This window comes from Phyllostomus hastatus, unplaced genomic scaffold, assembly GCF_019186645.2.
Source record: "Phyllostomus hastatus isolate PE091 unplaced genomic scaffold, TTU_PhHast_1.1 phas_scaffold_46, whole genome shotgun sequence".
NCBI lineage: Eukaryota > Metazoa > Chordata > Mammalia > Chiroptera > Phyllostomidae > Phyllostomus > Phyllostomus hastatus.
This window is the reverse complement of record NW_025334032.1, coordinates 42,833,656-42,855,119: the sequence shown is the minus strand read 5'-3', so window position 1 is coordinate 42,855,119 and position 21,464 is coordinate 42,833,656. Positions and strand designations below refer to the sequence as shown.

The 21,464-nt window shown below is 50.5% G+C and overlaps 1 protein-coding gene across 2 annotated transcripts in view; it reads right to left on the bottom strand.

Annotated features, from left to right (window-relative positions):
* The window catches only part of VEGFC (vascular endothelial growth factor C), a 71,747-nt gene extending 51,833 nt beyond the window's left edge, over positions 1-19,914 (bottom strand). The window contains exon 1 of one of the 2 annotated variants that reach the window (XM_045821425.1): positions 19,382-19,914. In XM_045821425.1, the coding sequence (XP_045677381.1) occupies positions 19,382-19,528 (147 nt within the window). In that variant the 5' untranslated portion in view covers positions 19,529-19,914. The remainder of the gene's footprint in view (positions 1-19,381) is intronic. The other variant, XM_045821426.1, reaches the window with a different exon arrangement.
* Between the last annotated feature and the right edge of the window lie 1,550 nt (positions 19,915-21,464).

The window sequence follows — 21,464 nt, the reverse complement described above, 5'->3', positions numbered from 1 at the left end:
AGAGAATACGTAGGTGGGATAGTAGATTCGCAGTGCAATCTTACGCTGGAAAGTGAGGGAAAATGAAGGAGCTATGACTACAGAATGTCGACGTGGATGAATCGCAGCGACTTGATGTTAAGTGAACAAAGCAAATTGCGAAGGAATGCCTAAACATCATTCCACTTACACGAGGTGCAAAGGCCAGCAAAACTCAACGGAAGACTTGAAGGAGCACACCTGCTCCACACTCACAGGCGCGGCAGGTGTTCTGTTCCGAACCTGAGTGGCGGACACACACCGGAACGCAGGGCTCTGCAGGCAAACGTGAGAACCGCGGGGAGGGGCGGGACACTTGTGACGGGCCCCGATGGGGGCCGCACGCTTCCCCAGGGGCTAACGAGGGCAGCGCCTGAAGGGCACTCGCGTGCAATGCCATAAGATACACACCATTTTACCCAATTACAGTAAACCGACTCCGAAATACTAGGATCACACAGCTCCTAAGCGCAGGGTTAAATTCAACTCCAGTTCTGACCCCGAAGTCCCTGCACCGTTTCAACGGCCCTACGCTCTCTACAATATACAATGCAACAGAAGGGTTCGAGTCAGCACACTCGCATTCTCTAGGGGACGGTTGTGGGCCCCAGTGCTCCCTGAAAACACCATTTCTTGGTAACTCATGCCAAGACATCAATAGCACGCTTTCCTACAAGGCAACTTAACAGCTACCTGATTGTCCTGTGTGATCTTGAAAACAGTAATTTAGAAAAACAAAATTCAAGTAAGCGAGACATACAAACTTCACATCATATCTGGATCTTATTCCTTTTTCCCACTAACTGAAAATTTTTTAAAGCGTTAAACTAACAGAAAGTAGCTTAATGTCCCTTCCCAGCTACCTAAAGACTTCAATCCACATCATTGCTTAAAATGAATAGGCTTTCAAAAAAAGTTTTTATATTAGAAAAATCTTTTCTAATCACACTTAGCAAGTGTATTTGGCTATCCGTTCGAAGTCTGTTTTCAGACGGGACAAGTCAAAGCCAAAGCAAAGGATCCACCCTAATATTACCAACATCGCTATTGTAGAAATGGTTTAAGATATTAGTCACTAGGACAGTTTTCTAAATATTTTCCGCAGGTGTATTTGACTACACATGAAGTCAGCTTTCAAACCTGATATGTTTGTTCCAGTGGCCTGAATGGGGCATTTTCCTGAGAAAGCAGAATGGAATAGAGTTTCAGTGCAGACTTTCCAGCCAGGAAAAAAATAAAAAACAGTATCGGGTACATTGTCACCTTTGAAAGGATCTATTTCCTTCCTGGTGTGCTCTGGACCGCTGCCTTGGAAAAAGAACTGAGCTCCTGGGTGAGCGACAGAGTGTCCTTGAGCTGGTTCAACGTGACGAGGATACGGAGCCAACAGAAGCCGCACACACCGCAGCCTGTGGTCCCATCTCGGTTTCCCTGCGGGGAGCGGCTGCTTGCCCCTCCCACGCCATGGGGGGGGGGGGAGCAGGGGGATGGCTCCGCTTTGGTTTCCGGGGGACCCACTGGGTGGCCTGCTTCTTCTCTCCTTCTCCCCCAGTACAACGGCTCTCATCTCTCATTCACCTGAACGTGCAAATGACCAGCACACGTGCAAAATGTACTTCTTCCAAGAAAGTTCACTTTAAAAAGAGTCAGTATTTGAAATCACATACGCTCTGTTGGGGGACTACTTTGAAATATCAGCACATATGACAACTGCCCGTAAGGCACAATAAGAAGAATAATTCAAAAGATTAAGGGCAAATAATTCAGTGGCAAGGGAAATTTTTTAAAAATATATAAACCAGTCAAATCATACTCGTGTATAAGAGGATGATATGGAAATTGAACAAGAAAGAGTCGAAGTTCAGATACTCTCATCATAGCTGTTTCCCTCCCTCTTTGAAATGTCTTTTTCATGTCAAATTCTCATTAAGTTTGATACATGTTCACTTCCTGGAAAAAAACATGCTGAGCATATATATGGCTACAGATTTGAATAATAAAATCAATAGGATGAAATATTAAGGAAAATGGGGGAGTACCAAAGAAATGTTCCCAACAGCAGTAGAAACGCACTAACTACGTTTAGGGAAGCTTACCCCCCATGTCTCTGTCTCGGGGAGTGAAGGATACAGCACAGGAGGGGGCCACGCAGGGTGAAGACAGACCCCCCGGGCACCTGGTGGTAAGTTCCGGACACTCCGTCTGGGAGGGTGGTCGCTGCTCGCCCTCTGTGAGGACCATGCAGTGGTCAGGACTACCATTCTCTGTCATCAGCTGACAATAGCTGTTCCCGCTTTTCAGGGAGACCCATGCGAGGACAAGGAAGATGGGGAATCTCCTCCAACACCAAACTGGTCCAGCTCACTGGACAGGGAGGAATGGGTGTGCGGACGAAGGAAGCCTTGCTCCATTCACATACTCAGCAGCAGAGATGCCGCCATTGGCAAGAAGGTAGGTCAAGTCTGAAAATTCTCTGTGCCCAACCTTACCAAAAACACAGAGTAAAAGAAAAAAAACACTACCAATCTATTTAAATTTTTTTTAGTTTTAAAAATGCTATATTTATTTAATTTGGCATGATTTCATTTATCTCATACTGGAATCTACATTATTGAAATAGTTTTTAAAAACATTCGTTTGCCCAAGTGTTTCCCTTCTCTGTGACTGCTCTTAACTTCTGACACAATAAAACTAGCAAGTTTAAATTCTCATGTTCTATATCTATTTCATATAAGAACTGTATCTCCAAACTAGATTCTCAGTCTTTTGGGTTAAATGCATTAATCTTTCAGAGGAGTGTACCAGGAGTGGACCGTGGCTGCAATGCAAGCCTCAGGGGGAAAATTAGTAATTTTTTCTGGGGGGGGGGGGAGGAATCTAGAAATCATCAATCCAATGTTACAATCACTATTGATCAAAATCCATCCTCCTTTCTTCCTTACAAAGAGAGCCCCAGCGTTGTCTGATGGGCGCACACTTGATTTTCCAGCTTCTCTTGCAGCTAGAGATGCCTGTCCATTAAGTGTAAATGCAAATCTACCTAGGGTTTCTGAGAAAGGTCTTCCTTTTCTGTTAAGGCACAACCTCCTGTCTCCTTCTTCTTCCTCCCTTGAAACCAGACATGTTTCTGCAGGAATCAGCCTCGCTTAGGAATCACGAGGGGAGAGAAACAGGCATCCGGGGCACTGAGAGCAGAATGGAGCTCCATGGTGCACCAGCCCTTAGCTCCCCCTTAGGGAGAAAAATCGACTAAAATTAGCTTAAGCCAGTGCAGCTAGATTTGAACTGATGCTCTCAAAGTTGTTGGTAAGATCGCCAGAAGCTCACAAACTGTTATTTCATGGTGTGGCCATAGCTACAAAACGCAAAAACAAAAACTCCTCCCTAGCATCAAGGAACAGAAGTAAAGAAAGGCCTTAGGAAAAGGGAAAAATACAGAATAAAAGCACATTTTTTAAAAGTACAAAGACATCTGCACACAGTAGCCGTGCTGGCAGGAATGGGAAGTAGCAATAACTCTTGTTACAATTATAGCAGATCCTGAAGATGAGGTTATGTTTAATATACTTTAATCATCACAATAAAAAATCTGAGTTATAATACTTAAAATTGCTAATTCTCTGGTGTCCAGAAAATTCGCTTATGAAAACAACCTCACTTTTTAGAATACTGAAAAAATGACGTGCATATACTTAGTAGAATTTACTTTTCCCAGCACATGGTTAAGAAAAAGAAAAAAATATATTGATAAGCCATGACACATATTATCTGTTGATTTTATAACATGCCATTACTTATAATTCTTGAACAATTTATGCCACAGGACTACTTAATGTATAATTTAGGATATGATTTCTAGTAGACTGAAACTGTCTGTATGTTACATAAAAATTCTAGTTGATGCAACTGAGTTATTAAACTCAATAATAACTAGGAAAGGCAGCTTTATAGGTATTAGGTTTTAAATATGATTGAAAACAATATGTGGTTAATAACTTCAGAAGCCAGAACCAAAGAATCCCTTCTGTTTAAATTAAATGGATTGAGGTAACACTGACTAGCAACATCACATAACTGTCAGGTGGACCACTTTGTAAGGTGCCACCTGTGCACTCGGTCCTGTGCTCGCTGCCCAGAGCCTCATCTCCTGCCGTCACCCTGGGCTTCTGAGTGCGCCGTGCTCGGTGACACCAAGCGGTCTGCATGTGCTCAGTTTGTCTGACACGTGTTTTTGTGCCAAAAAAAGATCTTTGCATATGCAAAGTGACTACAGCCTGTGAAGTAGAATAGGAAACTGAAATTTTAAATGTTAGAGAACCAAGAAATGGACAAGATGCCCAATATTCGAAATGAAAATGATCTCCCTACAGAAACTCAGTAAGTAAAAATAGACTCGGCCCAGAGGCTGTCTTGAAGGGATTAAAACACATGGTGTGTTTAACACCAGGCTCATGCTGGGTGCTGGCTTTTATGCCCTAGACCGTCAGGGGAGAATATCCTGGGAATCAGTTGGTCCAGCCTCAGACCAGAACCAAGATCAACCAGACTGTAATAACGGATACAGTCCAGCACCTTGAAGCAGGGGGACCTGGCCCAGATACTGCTCCTCCCAGACAGGCTGACGTCCCACGGGGCGGGGAATGACATGGCAGAGAGAGTGAAGACCCCCAGCCCGGACAGGAGGGAGCACATCCACAGCTCCAAGACACAGAAGGTGACCTTCAAGGAGAAGGCCTGTCTGGTGGAAAATCTCTGTTCTCCCTGAGTTACTGCAGCTTGGCCCGTGGGCTCCAGCTGCAAATTTGACAGCAAAGGAAAAAACCTAACTAAAAGAGAAATGTGCTGTGCTTAAACATAAACTATTATTAGACGCTAATAAGAGTTTCACAGGACACAGGTGTTGCTGGGCTTTTTGCTTCTCACAGACTTGGTCATGTGATCATGCCGTGGCTCTGTAAAAAAGTTTAAGTAAACTATTCCCTAAACTAAGCTTCGTTATCATGTATTTATTATTTGATGGTGAATGTTTCCCCCACAAATGTTAGCCACCCGTATGGAGGAGGGATTATATGTCTTTACGTTCTGTGTTGGGCAAAGGGTTAGGAATAGCTACTCTGCAGGTTAGAAAACCCAGTTTTGAAATCACCCCTAAACGTCCCCCTGGGGTACGTGCTGCAGGTTTCACTCCCGACTGTTGCAGGTTTAAACGAGCACCCTTTCCTAACTTCCCGTCGTCATGTCAGCACGACAGACCCAGGCTCCAGAAGCCCACACTCCAGCGCAATTTCTGAATAGCCCAGGTGTTGAAGCATTCATGAACCTGGAGGGAGACATGAAAATGTTTGCTTGTCTGCACATTGTTTCCCCAGTCGCTCTGAGACTTGTCATCTAACTCTCTCCCTCGAGCCTTCTCTTTCTCTCTGTTCTCTCTGGCTTCCATGTTCAAAACAATTCGAGTCGGTCAGGGTCACACCCCAGGGATTAACCCTTTTCACAGCAAAAAGGGCCAAAGGTATAGTTTTCCTAACAAACAGAACTTTTTATTTATTTGAAATGTGGCCACTTCTTAAAGTATTTACAAAATACAAATGTAGAATTTTAAAAGATCCCATCAGTCAGCAAAGAATGCTGGATATAAAGATTATATCCAGCTTGCACATTAAATTATTTTAGCTCCAGAGGCAAGGGATTAGGTACAAATTTAGAAAGGCACTCCATACTCACTGACTGACATTAATAACCGTAAAAATTTTAGTCTGCAGAAGTCTAAGAGAGTTCTTTTGATAAGCATAAAGTAATTTTTTTAATTAGAAGGGATTTTCTGATTTCCAGGGCAGAAAATAGAAAGACAGGCAGACCCTTATCAGAAAAATAACATTTTTTCATAAATCCCTGGCTACATGTTGCCTTACATTTCATTGGCCAGTAGGATCCTTTGGCAGCACTAGCTGCAAGGAGAGCTGGGAAATAAGTTTTTCTTTAACTTGGCAACACAAGACATCAGGGGTTGGTCTCAACTACGCTTAAGATTTCCATTGAACCCTTTGAATTACACTAAGAGGAGGAACAGCAACCAGCCTAGCCAAGGTATGGTCACATGCCCAGGTCTGTGAGGAGCAAAAACCCCAACGTCCGTGCCCTGTGATTCTTCCCAGGTGTTGCCAAGGTCTCCGGCAGGCTGACGTCCCAAGGGCTGCAGCACACGGGACAGGGGGCCACGGAGGGACAGAGAAGCATCTCTGCTCTGACCCCATCGGACCACACCGGAGCTCCCGGGCTGTCGTTTTAAATAAAGTGGGACGCGATGACCCAGGGATAATGGCAAGACTGAAAATTGTTATCATTCACAACGTTTGCATTTTGTTTCATTTTGTCTGCTTTTGTCTTTCTGGATGTATCAAATGAACAACCTGGGTTTGTGGGTACAAAGTTTCACACAGTATTCCTTTTTAGAGTTACGAAACTACTTATCTTGAATTCGTGTTTTAAATTACAGAGAGCCCAGTTCGTGCTCTTCATTTCATTGAAGACATTTCATACTTTGATACTTACTAGCTGGCATTGCCAGTAATGGAGAGGCTGTGAATTCATTGAATTCTGCAGCCACTGCATGATAAGGTTTGTATAACCTTTTTCACTGGCCTAGATTACTAGTTATACTTTGCTTAAGTCTAAGTTCTTGTTTACATTTGCATCTCATAAAAATTAATCATGCCCTGGCTGGCGTAGCTCAGTGGATTGAGCGTGGGCTGCGAACCAAAGCGTCGCAGTTTCGATTCCCCGTCAGGGCACATGCCTGGGTTGCAGGCCATGACCCCCAGCAACCGCACATTGATGTTTCTCTCTCTCTCTATCTCCCTCCCTTCCCTCTCTAAGTATATATAAATAAATTATTTTTTTAAAAAGCTAGTCCTTTAAAAAATTAATCACTATTATATATATAATATATATACTTCCATTGAACCATATATATATATATAACTTTAAAATACATGAAACAGTACATCTTGGAATTTTACAGAATTTTTTTCATATTTTATTTAATACCTTCAACCCTAACACGTGGAAGGCAACAGCTACTTAGTGAAATGAATCAATGTTATAAAGTGACAGACACAGGTATAAAAGTTACTCTTGCCACATGTAAGGCACCTATTTTACAGTCAGAATGCGCCTAGAAACCTAGCTGTTTCACTCCTTCTGCTTGAAGTTATAACCAAGTTGTAAATGATTCTCCAAATCTAAGCACTTGATGTCTCATCTGTTTATAGTTCAAAGTAAGACAGACTTTTATTGTGCCCGCCATTATAACCACCAGGACCCTGAACTGCGATCGGAAGGATACGAGCGCAGGGACACAGCACCCGGGAGGCGCAGGCACCCGGGAGGCGCAGGCCACGTGCCTTCCCGGGCGCGGACGCCTGGCGCGGCCCACTCGGTTCTCGCGGTCCGCGGGCAGAGCCCTGCGGATCAGCTTCGATGGGGGAGCCCAGCCAGAAGTTACAAGGGCTCGCTACTGACCATTGCTCCCATTTATAACTGGAAGCAAGGCAGACAATGTCAAAAGTAAAGAAAAGCACAGCGAGAAAAAAGTGAACCGAGTCAGGAAACGACTCTGCCCTAGAAAAGCATGCTGCGGGAGGGCAGGGCCCTGACACGCAAAGCAAAGCATCCTTTCTCCAACTGCTGAAGTCCGCGGTCCCCAGGCATCTTTCAGGACGACATCTATTCTGATCAAGTGGGGATTCGAGCAGGAGTTACCCAATGAAACAGTTTGGACTAAAGCATCCGTTATTTTGCTGAAATGCTAAAGACTTCTAAGGGCTATCGTAAATGACACTGATCTCTTAGTTACCCACCTCATTAGACAGAAGTCAAGTTTTCAGAACCAAAGGTGACTCGGCTGCGTTTTAACGGCGCCTCGCCCCCTGCTGCAGGACGTTTGCTCCGGCCCCAGAACACCCTGCGACCTGCAGCCCAGGAACCTCCCTGCTCAGTTTCCGGTGTCACCTGCACATGTTTTTTCTGTCCCCATCAGTCTAGCCATACCCCCTGAACTCTTCTGAACTCGAATGGTAGCAGTGAAGTAAATCCATTTGACAAAATCAGTATAAAGGTAGACGTGTTTCCAAAGAATGACTTCTGCACCACCACGATAAAAAGAAAAGAAAAAAAAGAGCTGATGAGAGTTTGGGAAAAAATTCTGGTTGTTCGCATCAAATGCCCACTCCACATACAGACAGTGAGCACTCCTCGTTTTATGGACGCGGTATATATACCAAGTTTTTCAGGCCGCAAACCCGGGTCATATTACACTAAAATCGAAGCCAGCCTGATTTAAAGCATCATTTATGCACCAGCGTGGTGGGAAGATGTGTTGAGGTAAAGACTACAGAGTCTGCAGAACCCAATTTCCCAAATGAATTTAAGTTCAAATTTAAAGGCACCCTAAGAAAATCCAATTGCAGTCTGAAAGTGAACGTTCTCTGTAGGAGGACATTTATACATCACAGTGCAGGGTGGTATAAACAAGAATCCCTGGCAGTGGTGAAAATGAGTATTTTATCATGAACAGAAGTTGCCTGAAGTGGATCTAAAATATTTAATGTAACGGCACTGTATTGTACTAGAGCCGAAAGATGGATGGGATAAAGGGAAAGAAAGGCGTGTGCAATCCGTAAAGGGGAGGAGATAGGGTGGTGTGTGCGGAATTCCGGCTGACAGCAGCGGCGTCACGCCTCTCAGCACCCGGGGCACAGCCGCCCCGTGGGATACTTCGGAGAGAGGCGTCGTCTCTAAGTCAGGGGTCCTTGTAACCGCCCGGGAGGGAGGCCAGGGGCTGGAGTCCCTGCCCGTTCACCCAACTGCACAGGGAACCGGCCGACCCACGCGGAGGGACAGCTGAGCACCGACGGAGAAGAAACGGCTCCCTTTGCACTCACTTAAGAAAAGCCCTAACAGTGCAGGCCCAGAGAACCAGACACCGCCTGAACGGGAGCACGGATGGAAAACGTAAGGGAAACCACGCAGCTTCGGACACCCGTGCACCGCCAGGTCCGAAGGAAACCCTCAGGGACGTGGACTGAAGTCATGTTTCGGACGTCTGGGTGACACTGTCTTCAGAATAGAAAAGCCTTGCCCATATACGTTGTGTCACTGGGACTCCTTAAGGTTCGGACTAGCGGCAACGGGCTACTTGGCATTTCACGGAGATGTCCAGTCACACTCATGTATGGCCCACCCACTGAGCAAGCACGGGATACCTCTGTGCAACACGCGGGGCACGTGGGAGTGCGTGCCGTTCATGTGCACAGTGCAGACCCAATGTGAGCTCGCGAGTGTCTTGGTTCACAAGTCACCATTTCAACTGCTGACCAGAAAGTGAAACTCCCACTAGCCTCGGTCAGCCCCGGGGGGAGGAAACCCGTGTCCAGCCCGGAGTGGACCGGACAAATGAGCTGTGTGCGCACCTGTTCCCCACCACAGCGCCGCGGGCCCTTCGCAGAGGTGGGACAAAGCTAGAATCAGGAGCAAGGGCAAGGCGACAGGCGACTCTCAGGTGTCTTCTGCGGGAGGGCGCTGGAGGGGCCCCCGTGGGACTGGGGGCTGCCCCACTCCCACTGTCCCCCGTTCACGATCACAGCAGAGCACGCACTGTCGGGTCGGCAGGACCACCCCGCCTGTGATGCCGATTTTATCTATTCGCACCTCCACCGCCCTAACTGAGGTGTCAGGTGTGTGTCTGACAGGGACATCGCTGTGTTCACGGGGCCGGACACAAAGCTGTGTCTCCTACAGGAGCACAGCGCTGGTCTCCAGAGGCGCAGGTCTCACTCTGCTTGCGTGTAGGAGGAAGGACAAATGTCATTCGCATGAACATTTATTTATCCTGAAGCGGCTTCCAATTGCCCAACTTGAAGTGTGACGGTCATGACTCATGAATAATTGGGCCTGGGACAACTTTCTACGTTGGCCCGGAGGGATGCCGAGATTCAAAGAAAGGCCCAGGACTCAGGGAGAACAGGCAATGAATCACTCCCGTCCCCGAAACTCCAATCTGGCTCTGAGACAGAAGTCGTTTGTTTTTTTAGGGAAGCCATAAATAAAATTACCCATAAGCAAACATGAACCTAAATAAGTGTTCTGTTTTTCAAAACATAAACTTGGAAGAGGACTTCGGACGGATAAAGTAACTAAATACACACCACAGACACACACAGAAAGAATTAAAAATATTCCGCGCAGGCAACAGCGCTGTAGTCAAGTAAACTAGTGGTCGGAAACCGCCACCCATCTGGCATGTGATCTCAACCGGCTACTTCTCCTCCCAAGGAGCTCTGAGCGAGAGGAGGCCGCAGCTCCTTTCACGACGGGTTCTGGGGCTCCGATCACACCCCCGATGCGAACCCCCACCCTATCGCCCTCACAGTACTGACACCTGTGCTCCCACCCCCCATAATGAAGCCCCTTGATTTGACGAAAATGCATGGGATGCTCTATGCACCAGCCACGGTGCGAGGAGATAGTTCTGTTCTGTTCTCCATTCCTCTAAATAACCTTATGATGTGGGCATTAGTCACTGACTTGCTTTTCTAGAAGAGGAAGCACAGAGAAGTCCAGCGACTTGCCCAAGGTCACGCAGCCAGTAAGTGGCAAAGGCGGGATGGGAAACCCTGTAGCCAGGGTTGGAGTGCAGAGGGTCACGTGCCAGAGCCTGTGCCCTTCCCCACCGCACTCACTGTCTGTCCACCCAAGGCCTCGGGTCACCGGAGCAAGTGACAGCGCTGTGACTGAGACAAGCAGAGATGTGGACAGCGCTGGGCACCAGCAGAGGAGATGTGAAGCAAAGTCTCCCACCCCCTGCGCCCCCACCATGTGTTCTGAGGTCAGAAAAAGAGCTAGCTTCATGGGCAGCCTCGACCACTCCTAAGTGCGTGCATCGCTATCGCATAAAATGCACGGAAATGGTAACCTGGGACGTTTCACGGTAAAGCACTTGATGATACAGAAACGGCAAGCCGCATCTCTTTGACCTACTCCGAGATGTGTTTCCTCCCCACCTGTCCAACGGAGGACAATAGGAGCGTCGAACTTGATGAGACGTCGGCCTTCTAACCCCTGAAGTGCCGTTATTTACACCAAACCGCACGTCTGGGCACTCCTCCGTCAGCGTGTCCGTGTTCTGGTCGGCGCCCGCCCAGTGTGAGTGGATTTTCCTGGCATGTTAAGAAAACAGTGATAACAGCAGCTACAAAGTAATCGGACTGTTCCTCTGATAGCTCCTCCCTGCCCCCTCTTTCCAGACTTACTGTGAGCAAGAAGATACTCAGGGGTATGCTTTGAAAAGAAGAAATTGCTGGGTTACAACTTAGGGTTACCTCTCTTTTTTTCTTAACTGCCAGCTGGCCTGCAAGTGAGCGTATAAACGACAGAGAACCTAATCTCATACGCTCTGATTTTTAAAAACAGTGTCTTTTAATAGATTGTCTAAAAATAATATTTACTTAGGAAAATACACTCAGTCCAGGTTAGGCTGTTGAAGAACCATTAAGAGGTGTATGTGGGGGTGTGTGGGGGTGTGGGGGTGTGGGGGTGTGAGTGTGTGTGTGTGTGTGTGTTAGTGTGTGTGTGAGTGTTTCTAATCGTGACCACTATTTACACTGCTCTGTTTGGAATGCGAGCCACAATAGCAGAGACGCCTGTTATTAATAGACTTCGTAAGTGTTTCCAGATAGTCCGGCGATGGGTGTTTTCCGGGGTCAGAAGAGGCTGTCCCTGTTCCCATCAGGAGTCGGCAGCCTCCGGGGGACTCAGGCAGCACACGGGGCACCACCTGAGTGGTGGGGCCATCGCGGCCGACACTGCAGGGAAGCCCGCAGCTCACTGGGCCTCGGGGACGCTGGTGACCAGTTTCTGATCCGGTTGTCCAGGCACATCTGCACCAGGAGTCCGCACAAAGCCGCATCCCACTCCACTCCAGGATCTTACTGAAGAGTTTCCGTGGCTCCTGGGGCTTTCCACCTAAGCTCAGCCCTCAGTCCTGCTCCGGCCTGGCCTTCCCCAGGGTCCCCTCGGGTTCCCTGAAGCTCCGCCCCCAGGCCCTCAGCACCCTGATCGCCCAGACATCACTGCCTCTGGTCTCTGCTCTCACTCAGTGGTGGCTTCTGGAAGGTCCTCCCTCCCTGGTGTGCGACCAGCAGCTTCTCTTCTCGGCTGTGTCAGCTCTGCCCCAGCTCTGCCGACACCAGCCCACCTGACCCCCACCCACCACGCGCTCCCCAGCAGCTGGGCAGACAACTTCTGCTAAATCAGCAGCCTGGCACAAAATCTCTGATGCCACAGGCATTTTATAGGCTGACTTCTTTCCGGTGTTTTAATGAGTTCCTGCCTTGTTTCTCAGAAAGGAGGGTAGGCTTGTGACCTAGAGGAGTCACCCACTCTGCATTTTCTCAGTCCCTCGCTGTGCTGTAATTTCCTGCCCCGCCCTGAAGCTCCCGCTGGTGAGAACGAATTAAAACGCCCCTGCATGCAAACGCATTGAACCGGGAGAATTCCGATGGAAACGGGCGTCACCCAGGTCCTCGTGGGGAAGGGGAGTCAGCATGTGCACACGGCCTCCTTCTAGGGTCCCTAGGTTACCTTCCAGGGGGTCCCTGGGACAATCGGGTGACTGAGGCCAGAGGCTGGCCTTTGCAAAAGAGGCGCAGCCCTTGGGACGGCAGGAACCCCAAGTTCCAAAAGTCTCCAGGAAACCCAGGGTGCAAGCTGAGAGTGTCCCCTGCCCCCGCCCCCAGGGCCTGTGGCAGCATCTCAGACTTACTACCGCACTAGTTCCTGAATGCAGTTAAGAAGTATTCAAACACAGAGCATGCATAAAGACGGCAAATAGCTTTACTTCAGATCCTTCCAGGGTTACAGCACCAAATAATCTGGGGAAATGAGCTTTGGACTTCAGGACTGCAGCAAGGGGTTCACGAGACCCTGCTAACATGAAAAACCCCAAGGCACAGTACGCACAGGGGAATGGTACGAATCCACCCGCGTTTTGAGGCAGGTTTGAGGCACTTATTTGATGGATTTTGGGGTGGGCACTCCAAAAAGCGAACCAAGTAACCATCTCTTTGCTCTCTAATCATCAAACTACAAACCCCGAAAAAAATCGACCCACTGAAGATAGAAACTACCCAGATAATTTCCGGGAGTCGATTTTAGGAGACACCACTACACAAATGTAAAGTATTTACGGTAATTTGGAATTACATTGTAAATCAAAAGAACTGTCACCTCTTGTTGTATGAAGCTCTCTGCTACATGACTTTCAATGTGTCAATGATCCCCCGATTAGTGATTTCTACAAACCCAAAGTTACAAGTCTGTGTTATGAACCAAAGTGTAGGCGTGTTTGTGGTATTTGCAGAGCGTGCGTGTACGGCGGGTACTGTGACCGGTGAGAGGTGAACCCACAGCCTCGGAACGCGCAGGAGGTGGGGCACCTCCGCCAGCTAACACCTGTCCTTTCCAAATCCAATGGTCCGTGACAGGTCCCTGGGCGCAGGTGCAATCCCAGCCTTTCACTGCAGGTAGTCTAGTGCAGCTGGGAAAACCTGCTTCATCATTGTCAGGAACGCTAGTTAGACCCTGGTCAGGGGCCACCCTTGCATCCTTACGACGCTGCTGCCGAGTGGGCCGTGTGTGGGCTCCCGTTAGTCAGAGCGGCACGCCCCGGGGGGAAGTCCAGGTTTATTTCCGAGCGGCCCGCTGCAGGGCGGGGGGGCACACAGACATGAACAAGGGAGCCCTCACCCACAGTCACACTGCTCTCTGCCTTCACGTGGCTACGCAACTCGCAGGAGGAAGGGAGGGTGGACGGCGGGTCTCCCAAATCCTGGAAGGCCCAAACCCATTGCCACGTGTTTCTAAAATAGATGCTGCTAACGTTTTTTTTTTTTTTTTTCAAAAGAAACGAAAAGCTGTATTCTTGTTCCGGGTTCAGTCCGTGGTCATTGTCTTTCATGAGATGGAACAGCATCGTCCGTCCGGTGGAGGTGCAGCGGCAAAGGGAAAGCCGCTTGTGGTTAGCACGGAGCTGGGCACCCGCAGTGCTGGGGTGGGGCCGATCTCACCTCATTGTTATGGAAACACCTTCTCCCCACGTACAAAGGCATCTAGAGGGTCATCGGAGCCTGTGACGTCCCCTATAGTGGCTGGAGATGACAGCTGGGGCCACAGAAAACATTCCTCCCTCTGACACCCGCTCCCAGGTCCCCAGGCGTCCAGGTGAGAAGGGGGAAACCTCACTCCAGGTGGGACCCACGCTGACAACTCCAGAGAGAACTCTCCCACTCCATCACCCTGCTCGGGTCACCCAGGGAGGGCAAGGAAGGGACACCCACGGATAGGCTGCCGAAACCGGCCATGAGCTGGGCCCTCCACAGCAATGTCAAAGTTACCCATCCCGTGAACCAACGGCTGCCTGGCAGATGTTCGCAGTTCAGAAGAAAGGCTACAAAGAAGTAGAAACCAAAACAAGGGGAGAACTGAATTCTCTACGTCCAAAGACATTAATCCCGAGCACCATTCAGAGTTGGGCTCTGCAACCCTTTAGAAGACTGGAGGTTGACCAGCACCAGTTCCTGTCCTCTAAGGGAAACACTAAACGCAACAGCTATAGGCTCAGGGCGAAAGCATCAGACACCCAGGGATAAAGGGGCAAGAACCCAACTCTTCGGTGGCAGTCTTTGCCCTCCTCAGCAAGGGCCGGCAGGGGGTCGGACCCCGAGCCCCTCACGTGGACGGACTGGTGCAGCGCAAGGAAGGGAGGAGGAGCACCCAAAGGTGTCCACGCGCACCAACACTGCGCATTTCCCTGAGAGCGAATCTCCTCCTTTCTGAAGGTCAATGGTTGGCGGCTGCCGAAAAGGACGGGATCTGAAGCCCACCAGAGAAATGTGCTGGGCCCTGAACACCAAGCTCGGAGGAGACTGCAAGGAAATGGCTAAACATCACAGCCACATTCATGGCCTATTTTACGTGAATAACATTTACTTTCTCATTTCTAACGCCGGGCAACGGGGGACGCAATTCTGTTAATTTTCCTTTAGGGATTGTAATAATGCTTGTCAAACACTTAAATATGTTTGGTATATTATGCAGCTTAAATCCAGCTGATCCTAGACAATTAGTTTCCTTTAATGAGATGGAAATTTGTAGAGCCTAAGTCGCTTCTCCAAAGACTCCTTAGTTTAGTCAAATCTCAAGTGATTTCTGAACTAATGCCTTCACCTATCCATGAAAACCAGCTTCTTCTCTGAAAGGCTGTGACCCTATCACAGGCCCCACCCTGTCCTATGATTCTGACACCGATGTCAACGCCGGTGTCTTCCTCTCCCACATCTCTCCCATCAGCTGGTCACCAGGTCTATGGGTTCTTCCGCTAGCAGATTCTTCCTCTGTTCTCACGGCCCCCGCTGCACTGTATTCACCATTTCTCTTCTAGACTATTCCTGCTGCTCCTTAACTAGACCATGCCCCACCCCTGCAAGAGTCCTGACCACCAATCAACCCCACACCTGACTTCAACAGCCTTCTGACTAGCCAGGTCTCTCAGGTGCCCAGGTCACGGATAACCAACCCTCCACGACCCACGGCACGATGGCCAGATCCCTGCAACTGGCCGTACGCAGTGCGACCCCATCCACCTCTACAAACTCGGGGCTACTGCAGAGCCCTCACTCCTACCCTGTAGAGCCCCTCAGTCCTACTTGCCTTCTCGCCTTCTGTCCCACCCACGGCCTGAAGGGGGACCCTGTGGCTGATGGGAATGCTCGGCCAAGTTACAGCTCAAGTTCTGCCTTCTGTCCGGGCACCCAGACCCCCGGCCTCACGGACGACTCCCTTGCACAAACTTCAGGACACGGACGATGCTTTGGTCCCGTTCTCCTGATGTCCCCTGGAGGTTTTGTGTTAGAGCCTTTCTTTTTTCTGCCTGAGTTGTGAGCTTCTTGAAGAGAGGAAAAAAATAGCTTAGGTGTCTTAAGATGCCCATGACTTACAGCTTCTCTTGCAAACCCGACGATTATATAATGAAGATGATGAAGCCAATGAAATGAATCATTGCTCCATACCCCAGACTGGTGAGTCTGGGGCTGTCCTTGTGCAAGAGAAAGACTTAGGAGGGTGGTTAAAACGGTATATGCCTCGACCCAAGCCCAGGGATTTGATGGATGTCAGATCAAAAAAAAAAAAAAAACAACAAAAATTCAAGACCTCTAAGGAATTCTGCTGCAGTCAGCACACAGATGGTATTTTGAAAAACATCCCCACTGATGAATGTAAAACAGTAAATAAAGAACGATCCAGAACAAAAGTATGCAGATTTATAAACAATGGAGGAGAAACGCTGGCATGTAGCAAGCTCGCTGCCATTATTATGAAGTTTCCTTGTGACAGACCCCATAAACTATATGTGCTTTTATTACGGCAACTAAAAATAGCTATTAATGTTATCAACATTAAGCTAATCTACTTCCCTTCCATGTAAACTGTCAAGGGAGGGATGTTTGAAGTCCTTTGTGTAAAACAGAAAATAAGATGTTCCATTGATTTATTCAATAATATTTCATCGTTGAGATTATTCACTCAGTTAGCGGACACAGACCGTAAATCTTGTGTGAACCTGGTCTTTAACATGGGCAGCTGGGATGTGCTCTCCCTGCATTTACTGCTCTGAAAACACAGGAGGATCTTGGGGTCCATGCTCCTCGTTCAACCCACTTTCTAGAGGAAAACTTCTGCAGGCATATTTCATGGGGTGTAATTCTTCCTTCTGTTGCCCTTACAAACCAGCTCCGCCTCATCTCTTGTTTGCCACTGACTGTAGGCAGCAATCTCGTGCTTCTTCTAGGTTTCGCAGTTTTGTTTAGTGTGATGATGATTTTCAATATTTTCTCTTTTTTTCCCATCATGTACAGTTAATTTTAATTATACAATAGGAAACTCCGTGCTCACCTTACTTTTCTGTTGCTGACACCCTTCAGAGAGACACTTGAGAATTCTTGAGGAAGTCATACGAACACAGATAACTGGAAAGAGGAACCTAATAAATTCAGATGTAAGCGGAGGACCAAGGATATCTTGTTTCCATCTGTGGTTTTACCTCCAGTTTTCTGAACGGCTTTGGGGGTATGGTGAGGGACTGGATGGCTAATCTTGGTTCATAGCTAGTGAGTTGTTTTATATTTTTTAAATATTTAAAAAAAAAAGCTTTCCGACTGTAAATTACCAAAATTTGCCTTTATTGCAGGTCACGTGTATCTAGGGTCTTCTATTTACCTTCTGAAATCTCTTCTTGGGGCTTACCTAGTTCACAGAAAAGGAGCCATCAGCTCCTGGCTAGGGCTTAGCACGAAAGGAGGCGGTTGTTTAGGCCACTAGGGAGAGCGGTGGAGTCCGGAGCACGCCCCTGCAGGCGCACTGAGGGCACGGGTGACACATGCCCGTCGCCCTCTACTCAAACACTGGGTGGGGACGCTGCAGTGCGGGCACAGTGGCACACCGCCCTGCCGTCGGTGACACTCAGAGACGTCACGGGGTGTGTCACCACGTGCGCAAGAGCCCGTCCTGCCTGCAGAGTGTCCGCCCACCCCCACCATGCCGGACATAAACGGGCGGTAACACGAGAAAAGGGAAGAAAAATGCATCAAGATTTTCCTGACAAAGGGAACACTTGATTACATCACCGAGGAAGACGACTCTGACAATTACAAATAAGTGAACTTTTACCATCCAACCATGCACCTACACATCTCTCTCTCTCTCTCTCTCTCTCTCTCTCTCTCTCACACACACACACACACACACACACGTGCGTGCACTTTCTCCAGGCTTGTCCCAGCACTGAGCGACTCTCATGAGGGCTCTTAGCTTATCAGGAAAGACTTCTCATTTGACCTCCGGCTTCACGCTTTCTTCCTGCAAACCGAAGCGAGCTACCACGGGCATTGCTTTCGACAGTTCCACTTTGCAGAAACAGAAAGTGAAACTACAGAAAGTGTCCGTGGGTCCGATGCTACATTTTGGTGGCATTTAATAAGGACGAGGAAGACATCCCCATGACAACAGTCACAGACACCTGTGTAAACATGTGTGTTAAAAATCATTTTACAATTCACCCAATGCATTCTGTCCTGCAGTCAACGCATACTTTGCTTTGGCCTCAACAGGTTTTCCCTTGACCCCTAGGGTCCGATATTTGAAAACTTTCCCTGAAAATTTAAAGGCAAAAGTAGTCTGTTTTTTTTTTAAATAAGCCTTTTCAGTCTTAAAACGTCTCTCAAAATAAAGCTGTAAAGGCGATTTAGTTTCTATACATTTAGCACATGTCAATCAATGAAGTCACCTCTGGGTTGACAGCTTCTCCTCCTGCCACCAGTTGAAGTCCAGCAAAGCAGCCCCCCCCCCCGCCACCCCCCGCCGCAGGGGACCACGAGCTGTGGAAAGGAGGCTCCCCAGAATGTGTCCAATAGGGAACTTGAGGAGTTCAAGAACTCGAGTAAGCAAGCCTGTGTTCCACCCTTACGTCAGATCTGGACTTCTTAGGTAAATAGACAGCCTTTCATGGGAGCGAGTAAGAAGCAAAAATACACAAACTCCTCTTCGCACATCAGAATGTCTCCAAAGTCTCTTGGAAACATTTTTTAGGCAAAGAGTTAAAACGTCACATATTTAAAACAAAACAAAACAAAACCCACCTTACTTTTCAGAACGTTACGACCCGATTTCAGAAACGCAGAGATTCTTACGTTGGAAAAGCATGCCCGATGGTGACCTGTGGGCTTAAGTTCGACCAGTTTTCCGCAAGGGACTCAGAGGTCCTGGGCGCTCCAGCCCGGTCCCTGGGTTCCTCTTTCCCCCCTCTCTGTGGAGCTGCGCACCGCGCCGAGCGCTCTGCCTCCCCGGGGCTGTGCGGCTACACGCCTCCCGGGGCTGCGTCCCGGCCCCGGGGCTGCGCGACTCCCACTAATCTGTCGGGGGCCAAAGAGCCGCGGGACCCCTGTGTGCCCGGTTCTCCGGGTCCGCGCCGATTCCAGACCCACTGGGCGCAGCCCGGGGACGCCTCTCCCAGCGGTCCCGCGATCGCTGTCCCCAGCCGGCTCCCTGGGCCCTTCCCTCCCGTAACTCGCTTTTCTGCTTGGCAACAACTTTGTCTGAAAGCCGGAGAAAACTCTGCTCCCAGGAAGCGTTAAGTCCGCTTGGAAACTTCGGGTCCAGCGGACACCAGGTGACACCGAACGCACGCGTCGCTCAGCCCGGGGTCCTCACCCCCCACCCCCTCCCGCAGCCCGGCCCGAGCGTCCGCACCCACCTGGGTCTCGCCCTCCTCCGGCTCCGCGTCCGAGAAGCCGAGTCCCGTCTCGAGGGCTGCGGCGGCGGCGGGCGTGTGGCGCGGACCCGGCAGCAGCGCGGCGGCGAGCAGGGAACACGCCAGGGACAAGGCGCGCAGCTGGCGCATGGTGGACCGGCCAGGGCGCAGCGACGCGCTGCTCGCCCTCCGCCCGCCCGAGAGCCCAGCGCTGACCCCCGAGGGCGAGCCGCAGGCGGCCTTCGCGACGTCGCACGCCGCCGTCCCAGCCAGTGCGGGCGAGAGGCGACGGGGTCAGGTACAGCCTCACAGGAAACCGGACATCCGAGCTCCCCGCGCGCGCTCGGGGCCGGCGAGGTGAGGCCGGGGCGAGGGCGGACGGCTCCTCGGCCGGCGTGGCTGCTGGTGCTTTTGGGAAGGAGGGGGGCCAGGCCGAAACCCCCACCCCCGCGATGTTCGGCCCCTCCAACCTCCCGGGGCACGCGTCCCCTCCTCCCCGCCCTTCCCAGGAGTGGAGCGCGCCGGGCGGCCGCTGCGGGCGGCGGGGCGCGGGGCGGCAGGCCGAGAGCGCGGGGCGGCGCGGAGGGCGCAGGGCTGGGCATGGCTGATGCGCCCTCTGCCTGTGCTTATGTGAGAGAAAGGCCGAGGGAGGGAGCGTGCCGGGCCCGCCGCCCTCCCCTCAGCTCCAGCTCGGAGCGCGCGCCCTCCAGCTCCCGGCGCCCTCGCCTCCTCCCGGGCGCCCCACCTCCCACCCCTCCTCATCCTCTGGGTCCCTCCCTCCGGCCCGGGGCCGCGGCCGGAGGAGCCAGTTCAGTCCCGGGTTTGGCGGACAGCGGGCCCATCATTGAGGCGACACGTCCACGCCGGGCAGAGTGGCAGCGGGACAAAGTAGCTCACGGGGAGGAGGGAGCCCCTTTGTCCCGGGCAGCCCGGGCGCCCGTCCGACTCCCGCACGCCCGGCCCGCGCTCCCAGCTCCAGGTTTGGACATAGACCCGGAGCGCTGAAGGGCCCCAGACAGAGTCGGCGCAATGGCGCGGATCCCGCCGGGACTTTGGGACCGGGCCCGGCCCCTCTGTCCCTCGGTCTGGGGACTTCGTGCAGCCGGCGAGGCGAGAACTGCCCAGTCCTCTGAGTGCAGTGAGGACGGCGGAGATACCAACCTCGGGCCCAGATCGTCAGGAACAGCGAAGAGACACAGGGTCACTTTCTGCAAGAAGCTGAGTTGACACGAGCAAGGGGCTGATGAAGAGAGACATGTGGTCCACATATTGTAAGAAGTGACATCTGCAAACAAGTGACTGCATGGGCCCTGGGAACACCACGGGGCGGGGGAGGGGGGCACGTGGCGCTGACTGTGCCCGTGGTCTCCGGGGCCCCGCCGAGGGTGCAGGTTGCAGAGGACCAACCAGGCTCCTGGGTCACCACTGCTGAGAAGACGAGGCTCCCTTTCCCTAAGGAGCTACCTTTAGAAACGCAGATCGTAAAAGTTCTGATGGAGAGGAGACGTTCTTAATCAGACTGAGCTCTGCACAAGTTCCGACACCCCCCTCGCGCATCACTTACGTGAAGGCTTAAATAACGGCAGGGACCGGGGCCCTCAGGCCGGTGGGATGCCCCTTCCCCTCGATGACGGCCAAGGCGGCGGGAAAGCCTTGCTTTCCATTTCTTCATGGCTTTTGACTTCTGGACTTGGCGTGATAAACCTGAGCGATCGCCCATAGTCTTGAGCAATATGCTATGTCCTCCCTGGGGAAAAAAACATGTAACAGGACAACTCCTAGTTTCCTCCTCAGCCACGATCTAATTTTAACTTGTTCTCCATTCAGCACGCCGCTCACGGCGTGAGTCGGTGGGCAACGTCTTCCAACAGGCCCGAAGCAAGGGTCTTCCGCGACCGGGCGCTAATGCAGCCGTTGGCGCGGCGCAGGCCGAGCTGGTTTCCTGGCAGCCAGATCCGAACGTGGGCTCACGGTCCACGTGAAATCAGCTGCGGTCCTCAGGAACGTCCCCTGGGCGTTGCTGTTCGGTCCCGTCTGCACTGCCCTGCCTTTGTGAGGTCGGGTGACTGTGTCCAAGGCGTGGGCT